The following is a 26,379-nucleotide window of genomic DNA, read 5'->3' as shown; positions in this document are numbered from 1 at the left end:
GGAAATTCCTCGAAAAACCCTTCCAAAGCATAACGTTTTCCAAAAAGCGAGGGAATGAAGTCTTATCATCAACCGCAACCCCAGCATTGGGGCTGGGTTGGGGGGGGATTCGATAGACGACCACAGGAGAAAATTAAATAAATAATTAATTTTCCCTCCTCGACGTCTGTCGAAATACCCCTTCAATCGACGCCACCTCTCTTACCTGCACGGGCCACGGCTGCTTATCATTGTCCTGTCATTCACAGGAAAGCACTTCGCGGGCAGCACCATGCCAAGTCAAAGATTCAGGATCAGGCTGGTGGTACTGGGGAAAAAAATCATCCTCCAACTGGTGCACCAGAGGAGAAGGAAACCCCAGATTGCCCCTGGTATGGGCAAATAGATCAGAAAGCCCATCCCCCTGTACAAATAGATTTCTCCGTCCTTCCTCCTCATCTGTGTCATTCATGTCTGCCAGGGGAGTAGGCCTAGGTACTTTAGCAGGATGACCATCAGCCTCCCTGGCCCTGAACACTGCCTCTACAGCCTCATTAATCAAGAGGCACAGCGCATCCACGTTCGAATCCCCGCAGAACCACTGGAGGCAGCTGGTTCAATGCTCGCTACAAACATGAATACGGGTGCTTTTTGCATCGGACCCATTTCTAAGGAAACAAAGTGGCATATTATCAAGCACGGCGTTAAAATTATCGCCGCTTTAGCGGCAGAAAACTGCAGCTAAAGCGGCGATAATGGGCTTGATAATATGCCGCAGAGAATTCCAATAGAAGTCCATGTTGACACCAGAACATGGGCTTCTATGGAAATTCTCAAGGGCATATTATCAAGCCCATTATCGCCGCTTTAGCAGCAGCTTTCTGCTGCTAAAGCAACGATAATTTTAACACCGTTTCTTGATAATATGCCCCAAAGTCTTGCATCCCCCGACCCCTCGCGGGAGCCACCAGCATGCAGGAAGCGACTGTGAGTCGAAGAACGTGGGGGCTTCACTAAAACAAGAATCATGGCAGAAAGGGAGTGCACAGCTAGCTCTTCAGGGAATGCATTAGCAGGGGCCAAAAACAGGTATAAGGCCACTCAGTGCTGCCACCTACATCATGGATCAACGCCCGCTGCTTAAGTTAACCATTTGGGCCTGCTATAAAATGGCCGCCGACTGAATCAGACATTTATGAAGTAATACCAATGAAGGGAAAGGAGAAATGCGCCTGCGCAAACTTCAGCAGCTGCGACCTGCCGGTGAACTGTCATCGCTGTGCCCATCAAGGCTGCTCTGGGCGAAAGGCCAACCCTTCAACAGAAATTGTTGCAACCTGAACTATGGATTGCTAATATTCCCATACATTCGTTTTGGAACTTTTAATATGTGGGAACGACATCGAATGTTTCCTGATGCATTAGAATGTATTTCAGTTGACCAATGAGAATCACTGAAAATGTCAATTGCATCATTTGGAATGTAATTTTTAGTATAAATAATAGTAGACTAGAGAGGTGAGGCGTTTCTCGTGACTTCATCATTTCCAGTATCCTGATGTTATGCTGACGGAGAGGACGGTGACTCTGCATGATAGAACATAACTTTGACGATTTGACTGAGGACCAGATTCTGACTTAGAAAACGACAATTAGCCAGAATAGGTAAATATGACAACAGATGAAAATTATTAACTAGGATTTAACCTGCATTTGATTTAGATAAAGAAATATTAATTGAATTCATGTGTCGGGTTGTTCTTTTATTGAAATGTATTATTGAATAATTTCAGAGAATTAAGGAGTCATTAAGCTAATCCCAACTAAATGATTCATTGACCTATATTTCCTTGATGGGAAGAGAAGCGAGGGTTTTGATAGTAGAGGGAAAGTGATAAAGTTCCCATCAAGGGAAGCAGTGTAGTTCGGAACCAAATGTGTTTCCCCTTCTGAGAAAGGTACGGATAGATTGATAGAATGAATGTTGGTGTTATGGGCCCCACCAGCGTATGATGTGTGTGTGTGTGTGTGTGTGTGTGTGTGTGACTGCGAAATCACTCTGTCCGTGGTAGAAGGGGGAAATTGAAGAACCTGAACTGCACCAGTTTTTCTGGTAGGTAGAGATGGTTTTTATTGTTTTGGTTTAATGATTTTGGCATGTATATAGCTTATCGATTATTGATTGGTATTGATGTATGTACTAACACTATATGTTGAAGTCGTATTGAGTTTTATGTAGTTTGTACGGCTTCTGGGATGTAGGAAGTCGGTAACAGTTCCGTAGTAGGGCAGAGAAAAGAAAACGCTGCTCTCGGTAAAGACGGAATTGTTGGCCCTGTAGGTACACAGGGAAAAGCATGTAACAATTGAAGTTGCACGTCACATTGTTTGGGTTCGATTTGGTGACATCGTCGTATGTTGCCGTTAGAGACATTTCTGTGTGAAAAGAGTGTGTATGATAGCGAAGGGTACCTGTGAAATTTGGGTCTTTAAGTACCAGGAAACCAATTGGAATACCAATAACGCTTATCACTGAAAAGGTAGCAGGTGTTCTCTGAGCTTGTTAGAAGGACAAAGTAGAGGTATGCGCTGCTTTGTTAACGTATGTCATAATTCTGTAGTAGGACAGACTGTTCGCTGTTCTCGGGAAAGACAGAATTCTGTGTGAATGTACTACATTTTCTTGTGTGAAAGTGCGTGAATGAAATAGCATTCGGGTTAATTGTGAAACTCTGGTTTTATTTCTCAGGAGCATTGCGTTTCCAACTATGTGTCTTAATTCTGGAGAAACAGTTAATTGATGCTTGATAGAAGGGTGAAGTAGAGGGATGTGCTACTTTATCAATGGAAGTGACGATTCTGTAATAGGGCAGAGGTAAGCGCTGCTCTCGGGAAAAACAGGATTCTCGTGAGAAAGGTCTATTGCTATTCTGTGGTTAGCGAAGCAGACAATGGAGATGTTTTTATGTTGTAACTAACGGTATTGTAAAATTGAAACAAAGTCTACCGAGTAGTCTTGTAAAGGAGGGGTAGACTGGAGACAGGAGTCAGGAGCAGGAGCTGCCGCAGCGACTGGTGACGTCAGAAAGACCGCGCTGGGATTGGACAGCTAGTCAGAAGTGTAAAACGCTCTGGATTGGTACGTTAGTGTAAAGCCGTGCTAGGATTGGAGAAGTACAGGGTGACGTAGACGCTCCAGGATTGGTGCGTTAGTGTAAGTCGCGCTGGGATTTGAGGATTGTGGCAGTGACGTAGACGCTCCAGGATTGGTGCGTTAGTGAGAGTCGCGCTGCTATTGGACTAAAGATCGTACAGTTGAAGAAAAAGACTAAGGGTTCACGGGAGAAAGGAAAATGTATTATCATTCAGCGGAGAAGAAAAAATCCTTGTTTAGTAAAATAAAAGGATGGTTTGTGAAAGACAAACAGATTGTGACTAGGGAAGGACAGTTACTTCCTCCGACGAAAACCCCTGCATCCTTCATGGTTGCGAAATATGGATACCATACTTGCATTTGGTTAGACAATTGGGCGAAGTACACAAGGGAAGACGGAGTTTTAGCATTCCCAGAAAATGAGTCATTTAATTTGGCAATTTTAAGGAACCTGAGGGAGAGAATGATGAGCTTAGATCCACGGCCTAGACCGACACAGTTTGAGGCTTTGACTGAGTGAGAAGATGAGATGCATGAGCGAGAAAAACAGAGAAATGGCAGTAGATATAGATATATGTTTGGACAGCCAAATGATCGTGAAACTCATTGTGATCGAATGAAAAGGTGGCGAGACGCAAGTATGACTGAAGGACTGTTTCCCGTAAGAGCTGCAGGAGAAAATGAAGGAAGGAAATGTATAGAGAAAAGACATAATGTAGAACCTAGAAGGTATGGAGCAAATGAATCAGAGGATGATGTCCTAGATGATATGTTTTACAAAAACCCACCGCCGTACAGACAGGAATCAGAGATACTAACCTCAGGTACTCCAGTGAAGGAAACTTTGCGAATCATCAAAACAGAGGTTATGACTCCAGAGGTGAAGAGAAGAAATTCTGTTAGGGAAAGAGAGAAAGAGATGGAAAATAAGGTTGAAAGTGTAAATTCCAGGGAATTAGCAAAAACCACGTTAGAACTAACAGAGAAAATAAGAGAATTGACCAAAAATTTAGAAGCAGTTACAGTCCCTGTAACCATAGGTCCGGTTATGCCCATTTTTGAAAAACAGAAAGGAAGTGAGCATGGTCTAACAGTTCCGTATGTAAGCAATAGACAAGCGGAACAAACCCTAATGAGCGCAAGGGAGAATTCTTGGAGACACACAATAAGTGAAGGTGAACCAAATGTGTCAAATAACCCGTTTTATAGTCCTGATTCTGTAGAAAGAAACAGAATAGTAGGAGGACCAATATTAGAACCACAAAGAATGACAGAACAAGGGAATGTAGAAAAATCAGTAGGTATAACTACAGACGAATTGAGCGAATGGCTGAAGGGCTTGCAAGGGAAAGAAAAGGAATTCCAAACAATTGATGTGGCGAAATTACGCATGGTGTTTGAAGAATTAATAGTAGGGACAATCCCCACAGAAAAGCTGAAAAATTACCAGGATGACGAGCTGTTGTTCTTATGTAAGAGTGTCACTTGGAGAGCAAAGAATTTACATGACAGGTTAGAAGAAATAGCAAGTGAAATGGGAATTGACATGGACAAGGTGAAAGCTTTACAAAAGCCTTACCGAGTGGATTTCACGGACAAAGATATTGAAAACCTGGACACTACAGGACGAATAGGGCAGATTAAGGACATAATCACATTGTTAAGAAAATGGGGAGATGTGGACAAATGGAAAAGTAGATGGTATAGAAAGCGAGATGAACTTTCCCAGCATTTCCTGTGAGAGAAAAGGAGAAGATAGTGACAGAGTTTCCCATGAGAGAGATTCCAGGAGGGGGATATGTGCATGTCCCATGGACAAGACAGGACATTTTGTCATTTACAAATGACTTCCCTCGATTGCGAGAAAAGCCCGTCGAGTGGTACAGACAGGTGGACAGATTTGTTAAGCTGTCAAAGGTACTATGGATTGATCTAAATAGCCTATTTGATATAATAGTGCCAGCAGACTTATGGGCAGATACAAAATAGTCATAGATTGGCCAGCTAAAGAATATCCAAGAGATCCCAAAACAGGAGCACCAGACCCCGAGGTAATGAAGAAATATGAACAAGTTATGGTATTTTTGAAAAACAAAGTGCCTCCCAAAGAAACAGATTGGGTAAAAATAGATCTAACACATCAGGAAGTGAAAGAATCAGTTCATGCTTACTATGAAAGACTAATACTAGCCTTCAAGCAGTTTAGTGGAGATGAGAATCTTGGTGAAAAGGATTTGAGTCATTTTGTGCACAGATTTGTGTATGGTTTACGTCCCGAAATTAGTGAAATGATAAAGCAGCACACAGTCGATTGGCAAAGCAAGAAAATTGACAAAATCCTGAGACATGCCAAATACTTTAGTGATGAGATTGAGGCAAAGCAGTGAAAACTAAAGGAAAAGGCAATGTGGGCACAAGTGAAAGTTGCAGAAAGACAGGAAGCTCAGTTAGTCGAACAAGCCAATAACCCAGGAAACAAACCGAGATTTGGCCCAGGAAAGGGGAAAGGTAATATAGAAGAAGCTAAAAAGAAGTTCCCATGCCACAATTGTGGTAGGTTAGGGCATTGGAAATCCTAATGTAAATATCCACCAAGTACTAATAATGAAAATCCATCATTGAATCCACAGGTGCTGTGTGAGGTGAGTGGCCAACTGCAGCAGCAGCAGAAGGCTGGTAATCCACAGAATCAGGTGCCAAAACCGCCATTACCGCAAAGCAGAAATACCCAGAAATATAGCAAAGAAGTGGGATTCTACAATGAAGAACAGGTAAACAAACCGCAACGCGCAAGCGCTGTTTCACAATATTGGCTGCGAAGTGACGAGAGTGATTCAGAGGAGAATTATTGACGGTGCCGAAGGGAGGAAGAAGAGTGCGTGCTTGGCACAACTCTAGAAATAGATCAGACAGGACCATTTGTGGATGGGAAAGTTAATGATGAAAACATTACTTTTCTAGTAGACACTGGAGCTACGTGATCAACTGTCAGGTCAGCAGAAGTAAAGAATCTTCCTCTTTCGGATGAAACAATCCAAGTAGTTGGGGTGTCAAACACCCAGATTAGGACATACCTTACAGAACCAGTAAAGGTTAAAATAGGGAGATTTTCTGACATGCACTGATTTGTGGTGTGTGACACCAGTCCTGTAAAGTTGCTAGGTAGGGACCTACTGTGCAAGATGAACTGCACTATATTTTGTACTCCAGATGGAATAGCCTTTGAAACACCAGATGAGGATGTATTGTACAAAATGACCATAGCTAACAGAGAATGTGAAACCATTGGAACATATGCAGTATTTAATCCAGATGAATTTCCCAAAGAATTGAAACAGTCTGTGAAAGCAGGAGTCTCGGATTTTACTGGGGAAGATGTAGGCCTTATGAGAAATATAGATCAAGTAAACATTACATTAAAATAAGGAGTAGTTTATCCAAACATTCCACAATACAGACTGACACCTGAGATAATTGAAGGAATGACACCTTTAATTTAAAAAATGATTCAGCAAGGAGTTTTGAGGGAAATAATGAGCAGTCCATGTAACTCACCTATAATGGGACTGAAGAAGCCTAATGGAAAGTTCAGAATTGTACAGGATTTGAGAAAGATTAACAAAATTGTTGTGTCATGTTGTCCCATTGTTCCAAATCCATCAGTGATTTGTATCAGATTCCCCATGATGCAGAATGGTACACAGTAATTGATTTGTGTCATGCTTTCTTTTCCATTCCGTTGCATCATGACAGCCAGCCGATTTTTGCTTTTCGGTTTGGGGAGTGTATTTTGGCCTGGCGCCGAATCCCACAGGGGTACACAGAGAGCCCCTCAATATTCAATCAGTTGCTGAAGAAATCGCTGGAAAGTCTAACAATGCCTGAAAATTCAGTTTTGGTCCAGTACATCGATGACCTACTGGTGGCATCGAAAACGCGTGAAGCTTGTGAGACAGACACAATAGCTTTGCTGAACCATTTGGCAGATGGAGGACTAAAAGTATCTCCGACAAAATTGCAATTCTGCAAAAAGGAAGTACAATACCTGGGACATAACATTGAAAAAGGGCTGAGGAAAGTAACAATAGACAGAAGCAGAATTATCAGAGGAATGAGAGCCCCAATGACACAAAGAGAAGTGAGAATGTTCCTAGGGATGGTTGGCTACTGTCGTCAGTGGATAAGTAACTTTTCCCTGATTGCCAAACCATTGGTAAAGTTGACAAATAGTGAGGTTAAAGACCCCCTTCAATTGAACAAAGAAGAATTGGCATCATTTAGACAATTAAAGGACAGCCTTTGTGAAGCCCCAGCTTTGGGTATGCCAGACTATGAGAACGAGTTTGAGTTGTACTGCAGTGAGAGAAATGGATGTGCACTCTCAGTGTTAATACAGAAACATGGAAGATTGAGGAGACCAGTTGCATATTTCTCGTCAATGCTAGATCCAGTGGCTGTAGGTTTGCCAGGATGTCTGAAAGCAGTAGCAGCTACATGCCGAAGCCTAGAGCAAAGTGAAGGAATTGTGATGGGATATCCAATAAGAGTGTTTGTACCTCATGATGTGGCGATCCTTTTAACAAGGAGCCGAACACAGTTCATGTCACATAGTCGGCTGACTAACTATGAGAAGGTCATTCTAGGTGCAATCAATGTGAGTCTGGAAAGATGTGTGAATGTGAATCCAGCCACACTATTGCCAGATGCAGAGAGAGTGGAGGTAAGAGAGGATGTTGTTCATGATTGCTTGGATGTACTTGATTTTTGCACGAAACCCAGACCAGACATAAGAGATTTACCATTGCCAGAAAGTGATTATGTGATGTTTGTGGATGGATCTTGTTTGAGAACGGATGAAGGATTGTTGAGTGCAGCATATGCAATATGCACAGTTGCAGCAGTCGTAGAAGCATCACACTTGAAAGGAGTTAAATCCGCTCAAGTAGCAGAACTAGTGGCATTGACGAAGGCATGCAAAATTGGGAAGAATGTGAGAGTGACTGTGATAACTGACAGCCAGTATGGCTTTGGAATTGTCCATGACTTTGCCAACTTTGGCTGCAGAGAGGTTTCCTGACCTCAAGTGGAACTCCTATAAAGAATGCAGAAGTGGTTGGAAAATTGCTTGAAGCAATACAGTTGCCCAAAGAACTGGCGGTTGTAAAATGTGCTGCTCATAGTCAAGGTAGTGATTATATCACTACCGGGAATCGATATGCAAATGACATGGCTCAGTATTGTGCCTGAAGCCAGTATTCAATCAATAGGGCCAAGGAAAAGGAAATGTTTTCTTGCTCCTTAATGTTTACTAACGTTGTGGGAACATGGGAAGAAGTAAGGCAGTTACAGGATGAAGCAGGAGATGAAGAAATGAAACAGTGGGTAAAAGCAGGTTGTGCACCAAGGGAAAAATGATCATGTGTGGGTCTAACGGGATGGAAGACCAGTAATGCCTGATAGCATGATGTCAACCATGGCACGGATGTATCATGGCCAAGGACATCTAGGGAGAGATGCCATGATAAGGGCCTTTAAGCAGACCTGGTACAATGCAAAATTCAGGTTGATAGCAGAGAGTCTCTGTCAAAGATGCCTGATATGTCAGCAGTACAATCCTGGAAGGAAAACAGTGGTGAGCCTAGGCACAATAGGCTGAGAGGGAGGACCTTTCACCAGAATGCAAATAGATTTCATTGAGATGCCCCCTTGTAACAGGTTGAGGTATGTTCTGGTGATAGTCTGTCTGTTCTCCAGGTGGGTGGAGGCATTCCCAACAAGAAGAAATGATGGAATAACCGTGGCAAAGCTATTGTTAAGAGAATTCATCCTAAGGTTCGGGTTCCCAGTGACCATTGAATCAGACAGAGGAGGACACTTTTACAATGAAATCATGAGATTGATTTGTGAAGCATTGAGTGTACAACAAAAACTACATTGTGCCTATCGACCAGAGGCTTCTGGTGTGGTTGAACAAATGAATGGTACGATCAAAAACAGAATAGGGAAAATGTGTTTAGCCACAGGAATGAAATGGCCTGATGTCTTGCCTCTAGTCTTGATGACAATCAGATCTACTCCAGACAGAACTACAGGTTTGAGTCCCCACGAAATTATCATGGGACGGGCCATGAGACACGTGTTTGTTCCAGTCAACAAATTGATGACAATAACTGATGACATGGTTTTGGATTACTGTAAAGGCCTAGCTGACGCATTCCATTCTGTGTTTCACCAGGTTGGAGTGGATGCCACTACCCTTGAAAGAAAACCAGCCCATGACCTGAGCCCAGGGGACTGGGTGAGAATAAAAGTCCACAGAAGAAGAAATTGCTTGGTTCCACAGTGGGGAAGGCCAAGGCAAGTTGTCCTGACCACAACAACTGCTGTGAAGTGTGCTGGACTGAAAAATTGGATACATGCAAGTCACACTTTAAGAGTTCCAAATCCAGCAGACAGCATTGGAAAAGAATATTTTGATGATTCGGAATCGAGTGCTGATTCAGACAACGAGAATTCAAAGACAAAAGAAAATCCCGAAAGGGGGGAGAGGGAGCCAAGACTAGCTCCAACTCCAAGAGAAGAAATTCTGAGGAAAAGATTGCAGATTTCAGATACAAGTTCAGATTCTGGAGACGAGCAAAACGCCAGTGGCGAACACAAAAGGAAGAAGAGAAAAGAAAAGAACATTTCAACAGAAGTGACATTCACACCAGAGAAGTTCCACCTGAGAAAATTCTTGAAGGGGAAGAAGGGACAGAAATAGAGAGAGAGGGACAGATTTCTGCGGAAAACCCCGAGGAGGTGTAGGGACATCCAACACTGAGTTAGGTGAAGGGACAAGCAGCAAGCAGGAAGATTGCGTGTCGGAGACCCGAGGAGGGACAGAAGTAGGGCAAACACAAGAGGTGGAAAAAGAAACTGTTGAAAAAGAAAAGCCAAACGAGACAGAATCTGAAGACAGTGAAAACGAAATACCAGAGGGTCGAGTTCTGAGAAAGAGAACTTGGATCGAGGAAAGAAACAATAAAGAAGGCAAACTAAGAAGAAATGCTAAAGGAGGCCTTTGGCCAAACAAAATAAAGAGACTGAGATATCGATTGACACGAGTTAAACCCTCAAAAGCTGAACAAGTGAACGAAGTGACAAGTCAGCTCAAAGAAAAAGAGGGAGAGACAGAGGTGTCTGAAAACAAACGATCAAGAAAACCAAACCGGAAGTATAAGTCACCTGAATGGACGTATGTGGCACTACCTGAACAAGGAGAAGAGGTAGATAGTCAAGGAAATTCAGAGGAGACTTTACTGAAAGTGGTGGAGGAAGAAGAAACAGCGGAAATCCTGAGAGTTATCCTATCCAATATTGGAAAAGAAGCGGAAATGCAGGAATTTCTGTATGTGGATGATGAGAAGGAAGTGAAAAACGATGAGATGCCAAACTGAGTAATTTCAAGAAGGTCTTTGTAAAAAATATAAAGAATTGAATAAGAAATCGAAGGGCTGAGATTAACCTGATAAGTGCTTAGCTCTTTCAGGTGAAAGAACAAGGAGTGGAGTAGAAGAGGCTAAGTCAAAAGACACGGTCAATTTAACAAGATGGCTAACATAGATGATAACAAGAGTAGATGCATCTTTATGAGAAGATGGTGTAAAATGTGTTGTTTTTGTACAGGATTATTGATGCTTCTTTGGAGCATACTTGCTCTGTTGATCTCTTTCAAGGTAACTTTAGATACTCTAGAAGGGCATATAGAGAATATGACTAACATAGTGAAGAGTTCACAAAAGGTAGTTCCATTTAAAACAAGCACTGAACATATACACAAGGATAGGTCTATAACTGATTTTTCTAGCAATGTGTTTTCAAAATTGTTGTATGAATATGTAAAAACAATGGATGTAAGGGATTGTTACGTATGTATGCAGTTGCCTGCCTCTGTTTCAGAAGGAGTGACATATCATCACCTCCCAGCAATTTATGGAATAACATGTAGTGTTTTAAGAAGTATATTTTATCAAGTAGGGAAATTAGAATATAATCTGTCAAATATAGATAACATTCTTGGAGAATTGCCCATGAATAACGAATTGAAGCCTGCTAAAACTGCTAATGTATTAGGTGAGATTTTTATAGAAACTAAAGAACTAACCTTAGAATATATTTTTAGAAATAATTTAACTTGCAGTTTGAAGAAAGAAGAGAAAACATTTTTAGATATGGTTGAAGAAAGGAGATCAAGAATGCATAAAAAGGCAGAAGGACATGAATCAAGGAAAAATGCTTGGGACATAGACGGAAAAGAGGAGCTGAAAAGTGAAGCTAGTCCAACAATAGCTATAGATGCACCACAGAAAGGCAAATTATGTATTATGAGGGAAAGATCCCAATATGATTATTATTATATCGGGACTAGTGAGTGCCATGATACATATTTTATTGCATCTGGATGGGGATTTAGAGGCGGAGAGGATCCAGTTTTTCCTGGATTGTATTACATTTGTGGAAACAAGGCTTATTACAGGTTGCCTGACCATTGGTATGGCACATGTTATGTTGGTCTGGTCTTTCCAAAGATCTTTCACATGGATAGAGTAGAAAATAATGGACAAAATAACCTATTAATGCGTAGTAGAAGAGAAACTTGGCTAGAAATTGTAGGTGACATTTTGGAGCCTTGATACCAGCAGTGGGAATATCTTTGAATGCAAATATTCGGAAATTGTCAACAATAGTGGATCGCTTGTCAACAAGCACCGCTGGAGGATTTCTTTTGGTAAACACCAAAATGGTTGCTATGCGTGCTTTGATAATGCAAAATCGACTTGCCCTTGATATCTTATTGGCAAAAGAGGGCGGAGTCTGTGGAATGCTGAAAGTTCAACATTGTTGTACTTACATTCCTGATGAAAGCAAAGATCTAAAGGTTTATATCAAAAATATTACAGAATTGCATGATGAAATAGTACCACTGGAGGTTGAAAGTATCTGGACTAAAATTAGTAATAAGATGGCTGCTATTAAGACTTTCTTAGGTAAATTAGGTAGTACTATATAAGGGAAAATATTATTTCCATTAACGTGTGTAATTTTCATATTATTAATACTTAGACTAGGATGTATGTGTTGCAGACATAATAGAAATAAAAAGAAAATTAGACAAGAAATTATCAAAAATAAGGAAAAGAAACAAGAAAGAGATTTCGAAGAAATAGAATTGGAAGAATGGAAGGAGAGTATGTATGACAAAACAACAATAGAAGATGAAGGCGAAACAGAATTATAATTGAGCAAGAAAACATTTGAATTTCCGTAAAAGGGGAAAATAAATCAAATTTGTGGGTTTTATGGTGATAAAATCACCAAAGGGGGGATTGATGGAGCGGGTAAAATGTTTTCCTTTTATATACCCAATCCATTTATGGATGTTTGTATTAAAACAATTTATAATTAATCATAATAATTAACAGTTTGTTGAATGGAAACTAATCAACCTTATTAACTGAGAGAATACATGTGGGATTGCTGTGCATGGCTAAAATAATATGTAAACTAAGTTTGTATGCATATTAATAGGATAAACGTTGCTTATGTGATGTTATCGTGAATTATGCTTAAATAAACAAGTATTAATGGCTTTGAACGTTGCATATGGCTAGATAAATGCACACACATATGGGTATTAGCAAGGGAAATAACACTGTTTAACCATTTCAATGTATTAATTACGATTTTGTGTTTCTTTGCTTAAGTTAACCATTTGGGCCTGCTATAAAATGGCCGCCGACTGAATCAGACATTTATGAAGTAATACCAATGAAGGGAAAGGAGAAATGCGCCTGCGCAAACTTCAGCTGCTGCGACCTGCCGGTGAACTGTCATCGCTGTGCCCATCAAGGCTGCTCTGGGCGAAAGGCCAACCCTTCAACAGAAATTGTTGCAACCTGAACTATGGATTGCTAATATTCCCATACATTCGTTTTGGAACTTTTAATATGTGGGAACGACATCGAATGTTTCCTGATGCATTAGAATGTATTTCAGTTGACCAATGAGAATCACTGAAAATGTCAATTGCAACATTTGGAATGTAATTTTTAGTATAAATAATAGTAGACTAGAGAGGTGAGGCGTTTGTCGTGACTTCATCATTTCCAGGATCCTGATGTTATGCTGACTGAGAGGACGGTGACTCTGCATGATAGAACATAACTTTGACGATTTGACTGAGGACCAGATTCTGACTTAGAAAACGACAATTAGCCAGAATAGGTAAATATGACAACAGATGAAAATTATTAACTAGGATTTAACCTGCATTTGATTTAGATAAAGAAATATTAATTGAATTCATGTGTCGGGTTGTTCTTTTATTGAAATGTATTATTGAATAATTTCAGAGAATTAAGGAGTCATTAAGCTAATCCCAACTAAATGATTCATTGACCTATATTTCCTTGATGGGAAGAGTAGCGAGGGTTTTGATAGTAGAGGGAAAGTGATAACGTTCCCATCAAGGGAAGCAGTGTAGTTCGGAACCAAATGTTTTTCCCCTTCTGAGAAAGGTACGGATAGATTGATAGAATGAATGTTGGTGTTATGGGCCCCACCAGCGTATGATGTGTATGTGTGTGTGTGACTGCGAAATCACTCTGTCCGTGGTAGAAGGGGGAAATTGAAGAACCTGAACTGCACCAACATCAGAGGACAAGTTACGGCCCTCGAGTGGCAATACAGATCACACTGACTAGTTCTCTAAGTTTAAAGGTTGGATCACCAGCAACGGGTTAGGCCTGAGTCACAAAGATTACTGTGCCCCTGCGTTCTACTCAGAAGCATAAAATAGCGCTTTATGAAAGTAAATTCCACATCGGGAGTTACAGAGTCTGAAACGGTCGTAAATAAAATAGGGATATTCCACCAGAATGGCTGAATGTATGCGCTTGCATGTTTAGTTTCTGAGATCGGGTTGTTGACAGTTCTAGGCCACGCACACTGCAAAGCGGATGAACACGCACAAACTCGTAGGACTGCGCGCGTTCATGTGTCTCTTGCATGCCGTGTCCCTCTATGGACACGCAGGTGTAACTGCTCATGTCAAAGGTCAGACTCGGTGTGAGCGAGAGTGGCTCTGAGACAAAAGCACGACAATGGAGCTGTTTCACAGGGAAACATGAGAAACACTTTCCACTTTGAGGGTGATTAAAATAGCATATATGTGTCACATTTATAACAAGCATTTGCAATGCATTAGGTCTCGCATTAGTGAAAGTTTGAGCCTATTGGCGTTGCTAATGTTAATGGAACGGCAATAGCTCATACTTTCAGTAATGCCAGAACATTTTTTTTCTCTGTTTTTACCTTTGAAGCAATTGCTCACCCGCGCTTTAACTTAAGATGTTTAAAGCTAAATCGTTGGTGCTGCGATTGTAGCAAAAGTAAACAAACAGGAAAAAATGTTCTTGCTGGGGAGCGTGTAGACATTTAAGAAAATAGTGCTCCGAGAATGTAATTAAAACGTATCAAGTGACAACACATGTAACAGAGGGTGTCCTCATGGGAGGTTACAAGAAGAGAAAATGCCGTACGTAGGAGGGACTACTAAGCCTATTGACTAATGAAAAGCCACCATTTACAAAGAACTGAGACTGGAGTGAATTAAAAAGGTGGGTGGAGCTTTATGTATACAGCATATGTAGAAGAGACAGTGCAAGTGCTGACTAGGCGAGACGTAAAAAGACCGTACTGGGGATGTCAGAGTGAGAAAATGAAGAGCAAGCTGTCTCACACAAAAAAAGCTCCAGGGCTTTTTAACGACAGAAGAGGCGATTGTGCTTTGAGGGCAGGATCATGGCCGTCAGCTCTAAAATCAGCTCCCTAGTTTGTAGCACAGTAGAAAATGCCCATACAAGCCCCGAAGGGTGGAAACTTATCGGCACTGATGGAAAATTGCAAGACATGGCAAAATTCTATACATTACTGTAAATAAATACTGTAAATACATGTCTATTATGCAAATTTAATATAGGTTATTGACTTTATAACAAGTCTCTGTGTTTAGGCAATATTTTGTGCTTCTTTGAAAATGTGTGACAGAAAATATCCTATGTGTTTGTGATAGTGTGTGGTTTGGCAGCATCCCAAACACATTCAGTGACACGGCAGTATTCTGTAGATTCTTGTCACAACTTGCATCTGAATATCCAGTGTATGCACAAGTTTTGGAATAATCTGTATCCAGGCTCTGCACAGCATAGGAATATCCTGTGAAATGTATGATAACATTGTGTGGCATGGAATTAGCGTGGTAATCATATTGACATACACACATCCTTTGTATACCAGAGACAACCACACACAAGATACTATTGTTATGAACACACAATGCACGTTGGCATGGAAACTGCCTTAGCATTAATGAAAATGAAAGACATGGAAGTATCTTGTACGTTTAGAAGAATACTATCAGTTATAACAATATTGTGGCACTATGTCAATATCAAGTGAGATTCATGGCAAAGGGTTATGGTAAGTACAGACATACTTTGTGGCTGGTGAATACGCTGTGGATTTGATTGGTGCACCAAATTGTTGAACAACATTTAACGGAATTAATGGAAAATATCGTTCTGCTACATGTGCCAAATCTGTGATGGGGGATTGCATGGTCATGGAAGGTGCAAAATGTACTAGGGAGGAGAATTACAGTGTGAGGAGTTGGAAAAAACTCTCTGGCACAATGAAGGACCCATGGTCTTGTTGGTGTAGTTCATGATGATTGTCGGGCAATTGCATATTGGATTTTGTGAATGGGGGCATTTTCCATTAAATTCCATAGGGAAATTCGTTTGTCTATCTTGGGATATTTTATTCGGTATTGATTGCTTTGATGAAGACTGCTGCACACCCATGCTATGTTCTCTATAAATTAGTGAAAAGGATGGGTTTAGACACAGGCAGCGCATCCTAGTTCTCTTTCAGGAAGGATCTTGGTTGACAGGTTTCTGCTTCCTAATGGTTCCTTTACTGACTGACTAGAGCTGAATTTGGACTGAAAATCAAGCAATGCTTGTGGTGTCCTCTATCAGGGACCCACCAACCCTCGCCATTGCACAAATTGATTGTCTGCTCTCCATAGAGAATAGGTAATCAGTTATAAAAATGCAATTCACCAACAATCACTCACTAGAGGGAGTTGAGGCCCTGCACAATCAATCTAGACAATTATGGAGCACCTCCTGGGTTGGGTTAGTGACCCTGGCTTGATGGAACCAACTACTATGAGTTATCTTGCTTCACAGATGAGTGGACTTCTGTCCCATGGGCCATGACAGCTTTACCAAACCCCAAATAAAGAATGCTTTATAAACTTTGAAAGGTGGTGCAGACTACAAGTAATCATTTGTCATCCCTACAATACCCTTCAGGGTGAGCATGCGCTTTACAAATACATGCTTTGCTGTGTTACTTTCCTCATGCTATGTGGATGCTGAAGTCAGCTATTTATTAGGCATAGAAGTATGGCAAAAAGTAATTGAAAACTAATCTGAATTAGGCTGAAGTAAATCTAAACCTGATATTCGATATTTATTTGGAAATGGTGGACACCTATGCTTGCTGTATCAGAGGCGAGAGTAATCTAAAAGGGAATGACATTATATAACTGTCTGACAGGGGTGGTCAACATATCATATATAAGCAACACCTGTTGCATGCCAGGAAATATATTCTGTATTGTGAGGCTTGTTGTTTTGCTCTTACCACGTGCAAAAGTCTATACATGACAGCTGGCAAACTCTGTGAGCTCAAAGCCCGAAGTGTTTGAAGACGCCCCAAACATATGATACGCCAAAGGTGCACCATGCCAGTTTAAGGGAGCAGGGTGTGGACTCTTATAGGTGAGAAGGCACGTGAACTGGTGCAATCATCAGGGTTGACACATGACTAGTAGTTACCGGTCTGGCTGATATTTTTATAACAAGAAAGGTAAAATAAAATAAAAAAATGTTAAGATCATCAATATTGGGATTTCCCACCTTTGAAATATAAGATAATGGCGACACATACAAAATGAAAACAAGTGAAAAGCATTTTAGAACTATATAAATTATTAATAATTGGCAGTTATGGTAGAGGTTGAATTTCCAGGTTAAAAAGGAGTACTGAGGAATCGCACAAGCTATTTTTTATGTATCCTTTCCTGGTTCTACCAGAAACGCTGGTATGTTTATTTTTCCGAGAAAAGGGCCACCCCAAAGTCGGTCTCTCACCCGCGGTCTCTCACCCGGTGTGATATGTGAGACTGTACTGGAGAGTCACCTGCCTGCAGCTTCCCCGGTCCTGTCTGGACACGACACAGGCAGAACTCCACTGATTATACCACTGACTCCAGGGACGGTAGAGTTCAAGTTTAAAACCCATTAGTGCGCGCTGCAATCTCTATAAAAGTAGATGTTTAAACAACATTTATGTCCTACAGACGGTGAGAGCAGCTTTCACAGAGCTACTACAGACATCAGGCTCTTAATTAAGTGACACTGCTGCCGGCCATGCTGAAAGTTGGACGGCACCAGTGTGGTCATTAACGATAGCGCTATAATTAAGCTTTATTTTTTTACTTGAACCTGAGCACTCACTTAAATGCTTTTACGCAATAACTGCTCCCATGGAACACCGACCCGGCGTGCTTTCTTTCTGCGCATAACATTTTTGCTTACCTTTCACATTATGCAGCGCGAGCACGATTGTTTATAGCACAGCATTATATATTTATGGCCCCACATTTGCGAGGCTCGCATGCTTCTGTGGCAGGCAGCCGCAGCTCCCCTGCCTGTGTGATGAGCTGAGGTGGGGAGACCAGCAAAGGGCAGGCCTACAGGCTGATCGGGCTTCCTCTCAGTTGCATTCCCGACCCGTACCCTCACCAGCATGATCATTCTCGCGAGAAGAAACGTAGTTGTCAGGAAACATTACAAACAAGGCGGGAGACGCCGTGCGCAAGCAAAAGAGACACCGTGCGTGAACAAAATATCCAGTCCAGGTGGGCGAGCCGAAAAGGTGACAGGGAGGGAACAAACAAGCCTCACTCCAAATCAAAAGTGAGCGTTTAACATAAAGTGTGACGCGCCCAATGAAAAGCATGGGCGGAGCTTCGACTCCACTTCCTAAAGCAACCCGACGACAATAGATCTCAAAGAGCGAGCAGCGCATGCACTGCAACGCTAGGCAAGACCTAAAAAGGGAATGTTCCAGCTGGTGGAAAAACCACACGCATAAATTTCATGCTTTGGAGTGCTTCTGGCATTCCTTTGTAAATCTCTCAAAAGTAAGGAGTAATCTTACGGGAGCAGGTTTCCAACCTTCAATCGTCGTGCACTACGGATATGGCACCTGGTTATGAAATATGTTCTTCAAGATGGGCTTTCTAGAAATCAAAGATTGGCACAGGGCAGAGGTGGATTTCTCCTAATACAAGGCGGGAAGTAGTGTTGCCTATAGCCAGGCGCTCAGTGCCACAATGAATTTTGCACCCCCCCATGACCTTCTCCTCGGATTCCCTCATGAACACCTGGCAAAAGTGCCCCTCGTCTCTCCAGAGACATTCTCTCACATACATTTTTTTAAAGTACTGGTAAAGGCTGACTTTACTAATAAGAATGCATATCTACCCCCCAAAAACATAATAATAAATAAACATACCCTTTTCAGCAACATTAGGAATAGATAATGAAAGACTGGGGGAAAAAACCCATAATGCAGCTCTTTGACTACAGTTCGTTACAGTCACTGTTCTATATTAGGGTTGCATCTTATGAATTGCGGTGACAATAGGACATCTGTGACAAAAGCAGTATTCCACTCAGCTATCCATATAAAATACAGATCTGAGATCTGCAAGCAACAAGTTTTTTGCAGCAGACATAATAACCCTCTGCGCTATTTTATGGCAAGTGAAAACTGCCACTAGACAAATCTCTGATCTCTCTCTCTCTGGCAGGAGCATTAATCACAAGAGTTATCTTGACATTTTTAATGCTGCCTGAAAACTGGATCCACAAGGAACTCAGCTGCAGGTGTTTTTAAATCAAAAGTTATTGCTAAACACAGCTCCCCCCTGAGGTCAGCGCCTCCCTCCCCAGATCAGCGCCCAGTACTGCCACACCAGTTGCACTGCCCTAAAGCCGGCCCTGCCAGGGACTATACCAAGTGAAGCTGTGTCATCCTGTGCCTGCTCTGTACAGTTTACAGAGCTTTTTGAATGACAGGACGCCAAAGGATAGCTAGGTCTGAATCAGATATGGTCGGGGGTACTGGAGCTTAGTTATAGATCCAAACCTTCTAATGGTGCCATCAGCAGTATCCTTAGCCAGCGGTTCATCCCAGTAGACCAAGGCCGTCAGTTTATCCGGGTCGGCTACCTTTTCTCTGGAGGAAGGGCACTGTATCTTGGGGGGCTCAATATCTAGAAAAAAATGGAAAATGATTACAAATGCAACAGAAAAGCAAAAATATATAGTCAACTTATGGAAGCTCAACAGTAAGCACCAATAAAACACATCTTCACAATCTCAGCTATAAACCTTTACGAACTTCACCCCACAGCTGGTCAACTGTGCCACGTCCTTAGGATTCCACATCAACACGACCCTCAGTTTCAGAAAGAACATCTCAAAACAAGACATAACTAATTGGTGCCAACTCATCACGCTTTGGAAAGTGAAAGTTTTTCCTATATGAACCAGCCTTCAGAATAGAAGTACAAGCCCTGCATCTGGAACAGAAGTACACGCCCTGCATCGGGAACAGAAGCACAAGCCCTGCATCGGGAACAGAAGTACAAGCCCTGCATCGGGAACAGAAGTACAAGCCCTGCATCGGGAACAGAAGCACAAGCCCTGCATCGGGAACAGAAGCACAAGCCCTGCATCGGGAACAGAAGTACAAGCCCTGCATCGGGAACAGAAGTACAAGCCCTGCATCGGGAACAGAAGCACAAGCCCTGCATCGGGAACAGAAGCACAAGCCCTGCATCGGGAACAGAAGTACAAACCCTGCACCTGGAACAGAAGTACAAGCCCTGTATCTGGAACAGAAGTACAAACCCTGCACCTGGAACAGAATTACAAGCCCTGTATCTGGAACAGAAGTACAAACGCTTCACCTGGAACAGAAGTACACGCCCTGCATCAGGAACAGAAATACAAGCATTGCATCTAAGAACAGAAGTACAAGCCTTGAATCGGGAACAGAAGTAAAAGCTCTGAATCTGGAACAGAAATACAAACCCTGCACCTGGAACAGAATTACAAGCCCTGTATCTGGAACAGAAGTACAAACGCTTCACCTGGAACAGAAGTACACGCCCTGCATCAGGAACAGAAATACAAGCATTGCATCTAAGAACAGAAGTACAAGCCTTGAATCGGGAACAGAAGTAAAAGCTCTGAATCTGGAACAGAAATACAAACCCTGCACCTGGAACAGAAGTACAAGCCCTGTATCTGGAACAGAAGTACAAACGCTTCACCTGGAACAGAAGTACACGCCCTGCATCAGGAACAGAAATACAAGCCCTGCATCGGGAACAGAAGCACAAGCCCTGAATCAGGAACAGAAGTACAAGCCCTGCATCGGGAACAGAAGTACAAGCCCTGCATCGGGAACAGAAGCACAAGCCCTGCATCTGGAACAGAAGTACAAGCCCTGTATCTGGAACAGAAGTACAAGCCCTGAATCCAGAACAGGAGTACAAGCCCTGCATCTAAGACAGAAGTACAAGCCCTGAATCGGGAACAGAAGTACAAGCCCTGCAACTGGAACAGAAGTACAAGCCCTGCATCTACAACAGAAGTACAAGCCATGCATCTACAACTGAAGTACAAGAACTGCATCTACAACAGAAGAACCAGTCAATCAATCAATCAATCCATTTGTAGAGCGCACTACCCGTGAGGGTACCCGTGAGGGTCTCAAAGCGCTGGGGGGGGGGGGAGGGTGTTGCTACTGCTCGAACAGCCAGGTCTTGAGAAGTCTCCTGAAGGTCAGAAGGTCCTGGGTCTGTCGCAGGCGGATGGGGAGGGTGTTCCATGTCTTGGCGGCGAGGTGGGAGAATGATCTGCTGCCGGCGGTCGCTCGTCGGGCGTGGGGGACGGTGGCGAGGGTGAGGTCAGCGGAGCGAAGCTGGTGGTTAGGGGTGTAGAAGGTGAGTCGTGTGTTGAGGTACGCAGATCCAGTGCTGTGGAGTGCTTTGTGAGCGTGGGTGATGAGCTTGAAGGTAATCCTCTTGTTGACGGGGAGCCAGTGCAAGTCTCTCAGGTGGGATGTGATGTGGCTGTGGCGGGCAGAGGGGTTCTGTATGCGTTGTAGTCGTTTCTGGAGTTTTGCCGAGGTTCCAGTGTAGAGGGCGTTGCCGTAGTTCAGTCTGCTGTTGACAAGGGCCTGGGTGACCGTCCTTCTGGTTCCGGTGGGGATCCATCTGTAGATCTTGCGGAGCATGCGGAGGGTGTTGGAGCAGGAGGAGGAGACGGCATTGACTTGCTGGGTCATTGACAGCGATGAGTCCAGGATGACAACCAGGTTGCGTGCATGGTCAGTGGGCGTTGGTGCAGCTCCCAGCGCGGCCGGCCACCATGAGTCGTCCCAGGCGGAGGGGGTGGATCCGATGATGAGGACCTCTGTCTTTTCCGAGTTCAGTTTCAGGCGGCTGTTCTTCATCCATTCGGCGATGGCCTGCATTCCTTCGTGGAGGTTGGTTTTGGCAGTGGTGGGGGCCTTGGTGAGGGAGAAGATCAGCTGGGTGTCATCAGCGTATGAGATGATGTTGAGGCGGTGTGATCGGACGATGTTGGCAAGCGGTGCCATGTAGACGTTGAAGAGTTTCTGACTGAGGGCCGATCCTTGGGATATGCCGCATATGATATTGGTGTCTTTAGATGGAATGGAGGGAGGCAGACACTTTGGGTTCTGCCGGTGAGGAAGGAGGTGGTCCAGTCCAGGGCTTTGTCACAGATCCCTGCGTTGTGGAGGCGTGTGCGTAGGGTGTGGTGGCAGATGGCATCAAAGGCGGCCGAAAGGTCCAGGAGGATGAGGGCCACGGTTTCTCTGTTGTCCAGCAGGGCCCTGATGTCGGTGGCGATGAGGGCTGTTTCGGTGCTGGGGTTGCTGCGGAATCCAACTGGGACAGGTCCAGGATTTTGTTCTCTTCAAGGAAGGAGGTCAGTTGCCGGTTGACAATCTTCTCGATGACTTTCGCCAGGAACGGGAGTAGGGAGATGGGCCGGAAGTTCTTGAGGTCCGCCTTGGGTTTCTTGAGTAAGGCGTTGATCTTGGCGTGCTTCCAGCTCTCCGGGAAGGTGGCGGTCTCAAAGCAGTTGTTGATGATCTTGCGGAGACAGGGTGCGATGGCGGAGCTTGCTTTGTTGAAGATGTGGAGTGGGCAGGGGTCTGATGGTGAGTCGGAGTGGATGGTGTTCATGGGTTTGATAATGTCGTCGTCGTTGACGTGGGTCCAGGAGAGCAGGGGGTCGGTGTGGCTGGGGGGCGGTGAGTCTGAGGTGTCGGTGGCTGTCGGGGGGGGGGGGGCCTGGTTGTTGAAGCTGTCGTGGATGACTGCGATCTTGCGGTGGAAGAAGGTGGCTAGGGAGTCACAGAGGTCTTTTGATGGCCGGATGTCGTTGGAGTTGGAGCTGGGGTTGGAGAGTTCCGTCACGATGTTGAAGAGCTCTTTGCTGTTGTGTGCGTTGTTGTCGATGCGTTCTTTGAAGGAGGTCCTTTTGGCGGTTCGGATGAGTTGGGGGTGTCTGAGGATGGCGCTCTTGTGGGCTGCATTGCTGTCCGGTGTCTGTTCGTGGTGCCAGTCCTCTATCTAGAATAGAAGTTCAAGCCCTGCATCTACAACTGAATTTCAATCCCTGTATCTACAACAGAAGTTCAAGCCCTGCATCTGGAACAGAAGGACACATTCTGCATCTAGAACAGAAGTGCACACCCTGCATCTAGAACAGAAGTTTATGCCTTGCATCTAGAACAGAAGTTCAAGCCCTGCATCTATCCCACCATAATGTAGGCAACGTCCAGCATGCCAGCATCCCGCAAGCCACTGTCCAACCAATCAAGGAACTGAGGAAGTTTAACAGAATCTCACCCACCTACTAACTTCACTACCAGCTTATATCACCTACTGTTGTTGCTCCACTGGAACTGATGCTGGGACAGGTGTAATATTCTTGGAAATGGAGAAGGCGATGGAAAACTTTTTCTGCACTTCTTGACATGCCAGTCATGTTTACTCTTATGTGGTCATGGAGAACACAGTTGGGGAAAAAGGGCCCTCTGGCATGGCATTGATGCTCTCCTGGGTTGAATAGAGGTCCACTGAGTGACGCATGGTTTTAGAACAAACACACCACCCTCCTGTAAAAGCCTGAAAAACATACTTGAGTGAGATTACTAGCTGTCCTCAGAGTTCCTCAAGATAACAGAAGGAGTAAAGTCCATATAGTAACAAAAAACTATTCTACTAAGGGTATTCACAGCATGCTGACATTGGGGCTTCAAATTACTATCCCATTCATGCTGAAACTGATTGAACCTGGAATCTAAGCACATGATGGACATATTACTTCCAACCACACCAAGTGGCCTACACCACAAGTCCCATAGGTGGCCTGGCCACTGTTACGGTCTTGCTGGGCTCGGTGCCTAGAAAAAGACGCAAGTGTGTGTTCCATATTCACCCGACATGCCCATGAGTATGCTAAAGTTGCTACCCAAAGGGGGTGACTGAAAGGGTTTGGCGGATTGGATGACCGCTTAGGCGTTGAGAATACAGGACTTTTCCAGGCTGAAGAGCACCTCCCGTTTGGGGACTTTCACTTGGAATCCGATTTACCTCGACATCACTGTCTGCTCCACAGGGTGGTGACCGCCGTGATCCCTAAGTATTGGGCGCAGGCATGTTGGAGCCATGGCATCGTAAGAGCTGTCAAAACATTGTTACATTGTCTGGCACTTTCAAAGCAATCACCAGTTTCTATAGGGTGATTAGAGATGTCATGCCACTGCCCTGGAATCCCTGCAGACCCGATGGGAGGAGAACCTGGGAATTCCCATTCCCGAAGGGGATGGGGCGACTTTGCTGGAGCGGGTCCCCAGGGTGTCAAGGAATGCCGATTCAAGCTAATCAACTCTTATGTCTTAAGTTAGGCATACCTCACTCCAGGGAAAATAAATAGGTATTTCAACATGGGTGGAGCAGGATGCCTGATTTGTAGGGGGGTGGGTGCAGAGTTCCTGCATATGCTGGGATTCTGTCCATTGCTAACTGATTACTGGGAAGAGATCACAAACATAGTTGCTGACATCATCATGAGGGAGGTCCCCTATTCCCCGGGGCACTGTTTGTTGATATGGTTCCCACACACTGCCAAGTTCAGGGCCACAAGCAGATTTCAAGACTGGGACTTTATTCTGGCAAAGAGGAAAATCACCAGAAATCGGAAGGCTCTCAGGAGTCCCTGTGTTACAATCTGGCGTAGAGAACTTGAGTGGTGGGTGGGATATGAGAGTGATGTGCTAAGAAGGGAAGCTAGGCGGGAACATAACTTGCTAGATATGGCCCGGGCCTGGGAGGCATTGGTGGATTGATTGAAGAACCCGGATTCCCTTCCACAGATTACATCCTCGGTGGTTCCCCAGCTTTGGCCCCTGACTAGGGATGTTGCTCTACTTACGAACACACTTTCCGCTGCCTGAACCCCCAACAGATTGGCTTTCAGCCACACAGTCTGGCCACCTACTTTTCTCCGACTGTTGGAATGGGACGATTCTTAAAGGGACATAAACATTTGCAATATGGATTTCTTTTGGGCGCGACTCTGCTTGGGAATAGTTTGAGATATTGCAGCTGGGTTTGAAATACTTTATTGTGTATGATATCACATATGTGCCAGCTGTTTGATGCTGCTTTGACACTCAATAAAATCTGTTTAAAAAAATAGGTGACCTGGTCACTGCTTACCATTCTTACGCTTGAGAATAGGATGCCACCTGGAAACTGTATTCTGGAGACACAAATATAGTAGGGGCTGGTGAGGAGGAAGACCATATTTGGAAGCTCTATTAAGTGCAGGAGTCAAAGTTTGAAGAGGTACGACAGTAAACCACTGTGTGTTTTTTGGCAGTAGGCATGTCCTCAAGTAGGATAAGTCTGTGATAATGAACACAGGATGAAAAAGAAATGAACTTATGGTAAAAATATGCAGAAATTACCTACACAGACTGGTTCGAAGCCACTCCATCGCCCGTTTTCCATACAGATCCTGTTGCGATCACCCTCTAAGTGGTAGCCAGGAAAGCAAGTGTAATCACAACGCGAGTCCTGGAAGACACTGGCTGAACACTGATACGATCCGTTTGGTATTGCTGGTAGCACTCGGCACCGGATGCCTGCGAAGGAAAGCATAAGCCTTGAATGAGTAAACTTGACCGTATGGTAAAATGGGTGCTATTTAGCATAACGTAATGATAAGCACATGTGCTTATTACATAGCTTATGAAATACTCCTAAACCTACTGTAAAGTACTTCATACACAGACAATAACAGGGCAAATAAACATGAGATAAAATTGAAATCTACTTAGGACCACAGTTCACCTGTCCTACCTCTGAGGAAAGGGACACCATCTTGTGTAACCTTCATAGCCATATATATTGTAAGGTTCGCCCTACTAAAGATTCTTTTTAATGGAAATGTGTTTCGAACACTTTGTGAACATGGACATATTTTTTAGCAGAAATGGTTGTCCTAGTGCTTCCCTAGTAACTATGGGGAAGTGCTCTGCCATCTATGACCACTCTTAATCCAGCCACCTTAAAGTGAAGCCAATAGGTCTCGCCTTCAGGACCTTATAAGTGTTTAGCCATGCAGCACATTATCCCCCACTCTCATGCCCACACACTCGCAACATCTTTGAATAATTGCACAGCATCAGGCATGGGTTAACTTAAAATCTAAGTAGTCTGCAGAGAGAAAAATCTGTCAACAACCACAGACACTATTTGCCATGTTGGTGCTAGTGTGGTTTCAGTGGTACAGTGAGGGGAAAAGATGCTCGAAGGGTGGTTAAAAAGCAGTTTTAGTGTCAGTAGATAAAGGTTCTCGGGCTAATCCAGACGGTCATTTCACTACAGAAGGTAGCATCCTAAGCCCTAACAGGTTTGCAGCCGAGTCCTTACATGTATGCAGCACAGT

General features: G+C 43.6%; 1 protein-coding gene across 1 annotated transcript in view; it reads right to left on the bottom strand.

Annotated features, from left to right (window-relative positions):
• Positions 1-26,379, bottom strand: part of SRPX2 (sushi repeat containing protein X-linked 2) — a 424,745-nt gene that overhangs the window by 58,248 nt on the left and 340,118 nt on the right. The window contains exons 5-6 of the mRNA XM_085607790.1: positions 25,397-25,573; positions 19,463-19,589 (exon numbers count right to left, since the gene is read on the bottom strand). Of these exons, the coding sequence (XP_085463916.1) occupies positions 19,463-19,589; positions 25,397-25,573 (304 nt within the window). The remainder of the gene's footprint in view (positions 1-19,462; positions 19,590-25,396; positions 25,574-26,379) is intronic.

Source organism: Triturus cristatus, chromosome 5_2 (assembly GCF_964204655.1).
Source record: "Triturus cristatus chromosome 5_2, aTriCri1.1, whole genome shotgun sequence".
NCBI classification, from domain to species: Eukaryota; Metazoa; Chordata; class Amphibia; order Caudata; family Salamandridae; genus Triturus; species Triturus cristatus.
This window is presented reverse-complemented; position numbering and strand designations above follow the sequence as displayed.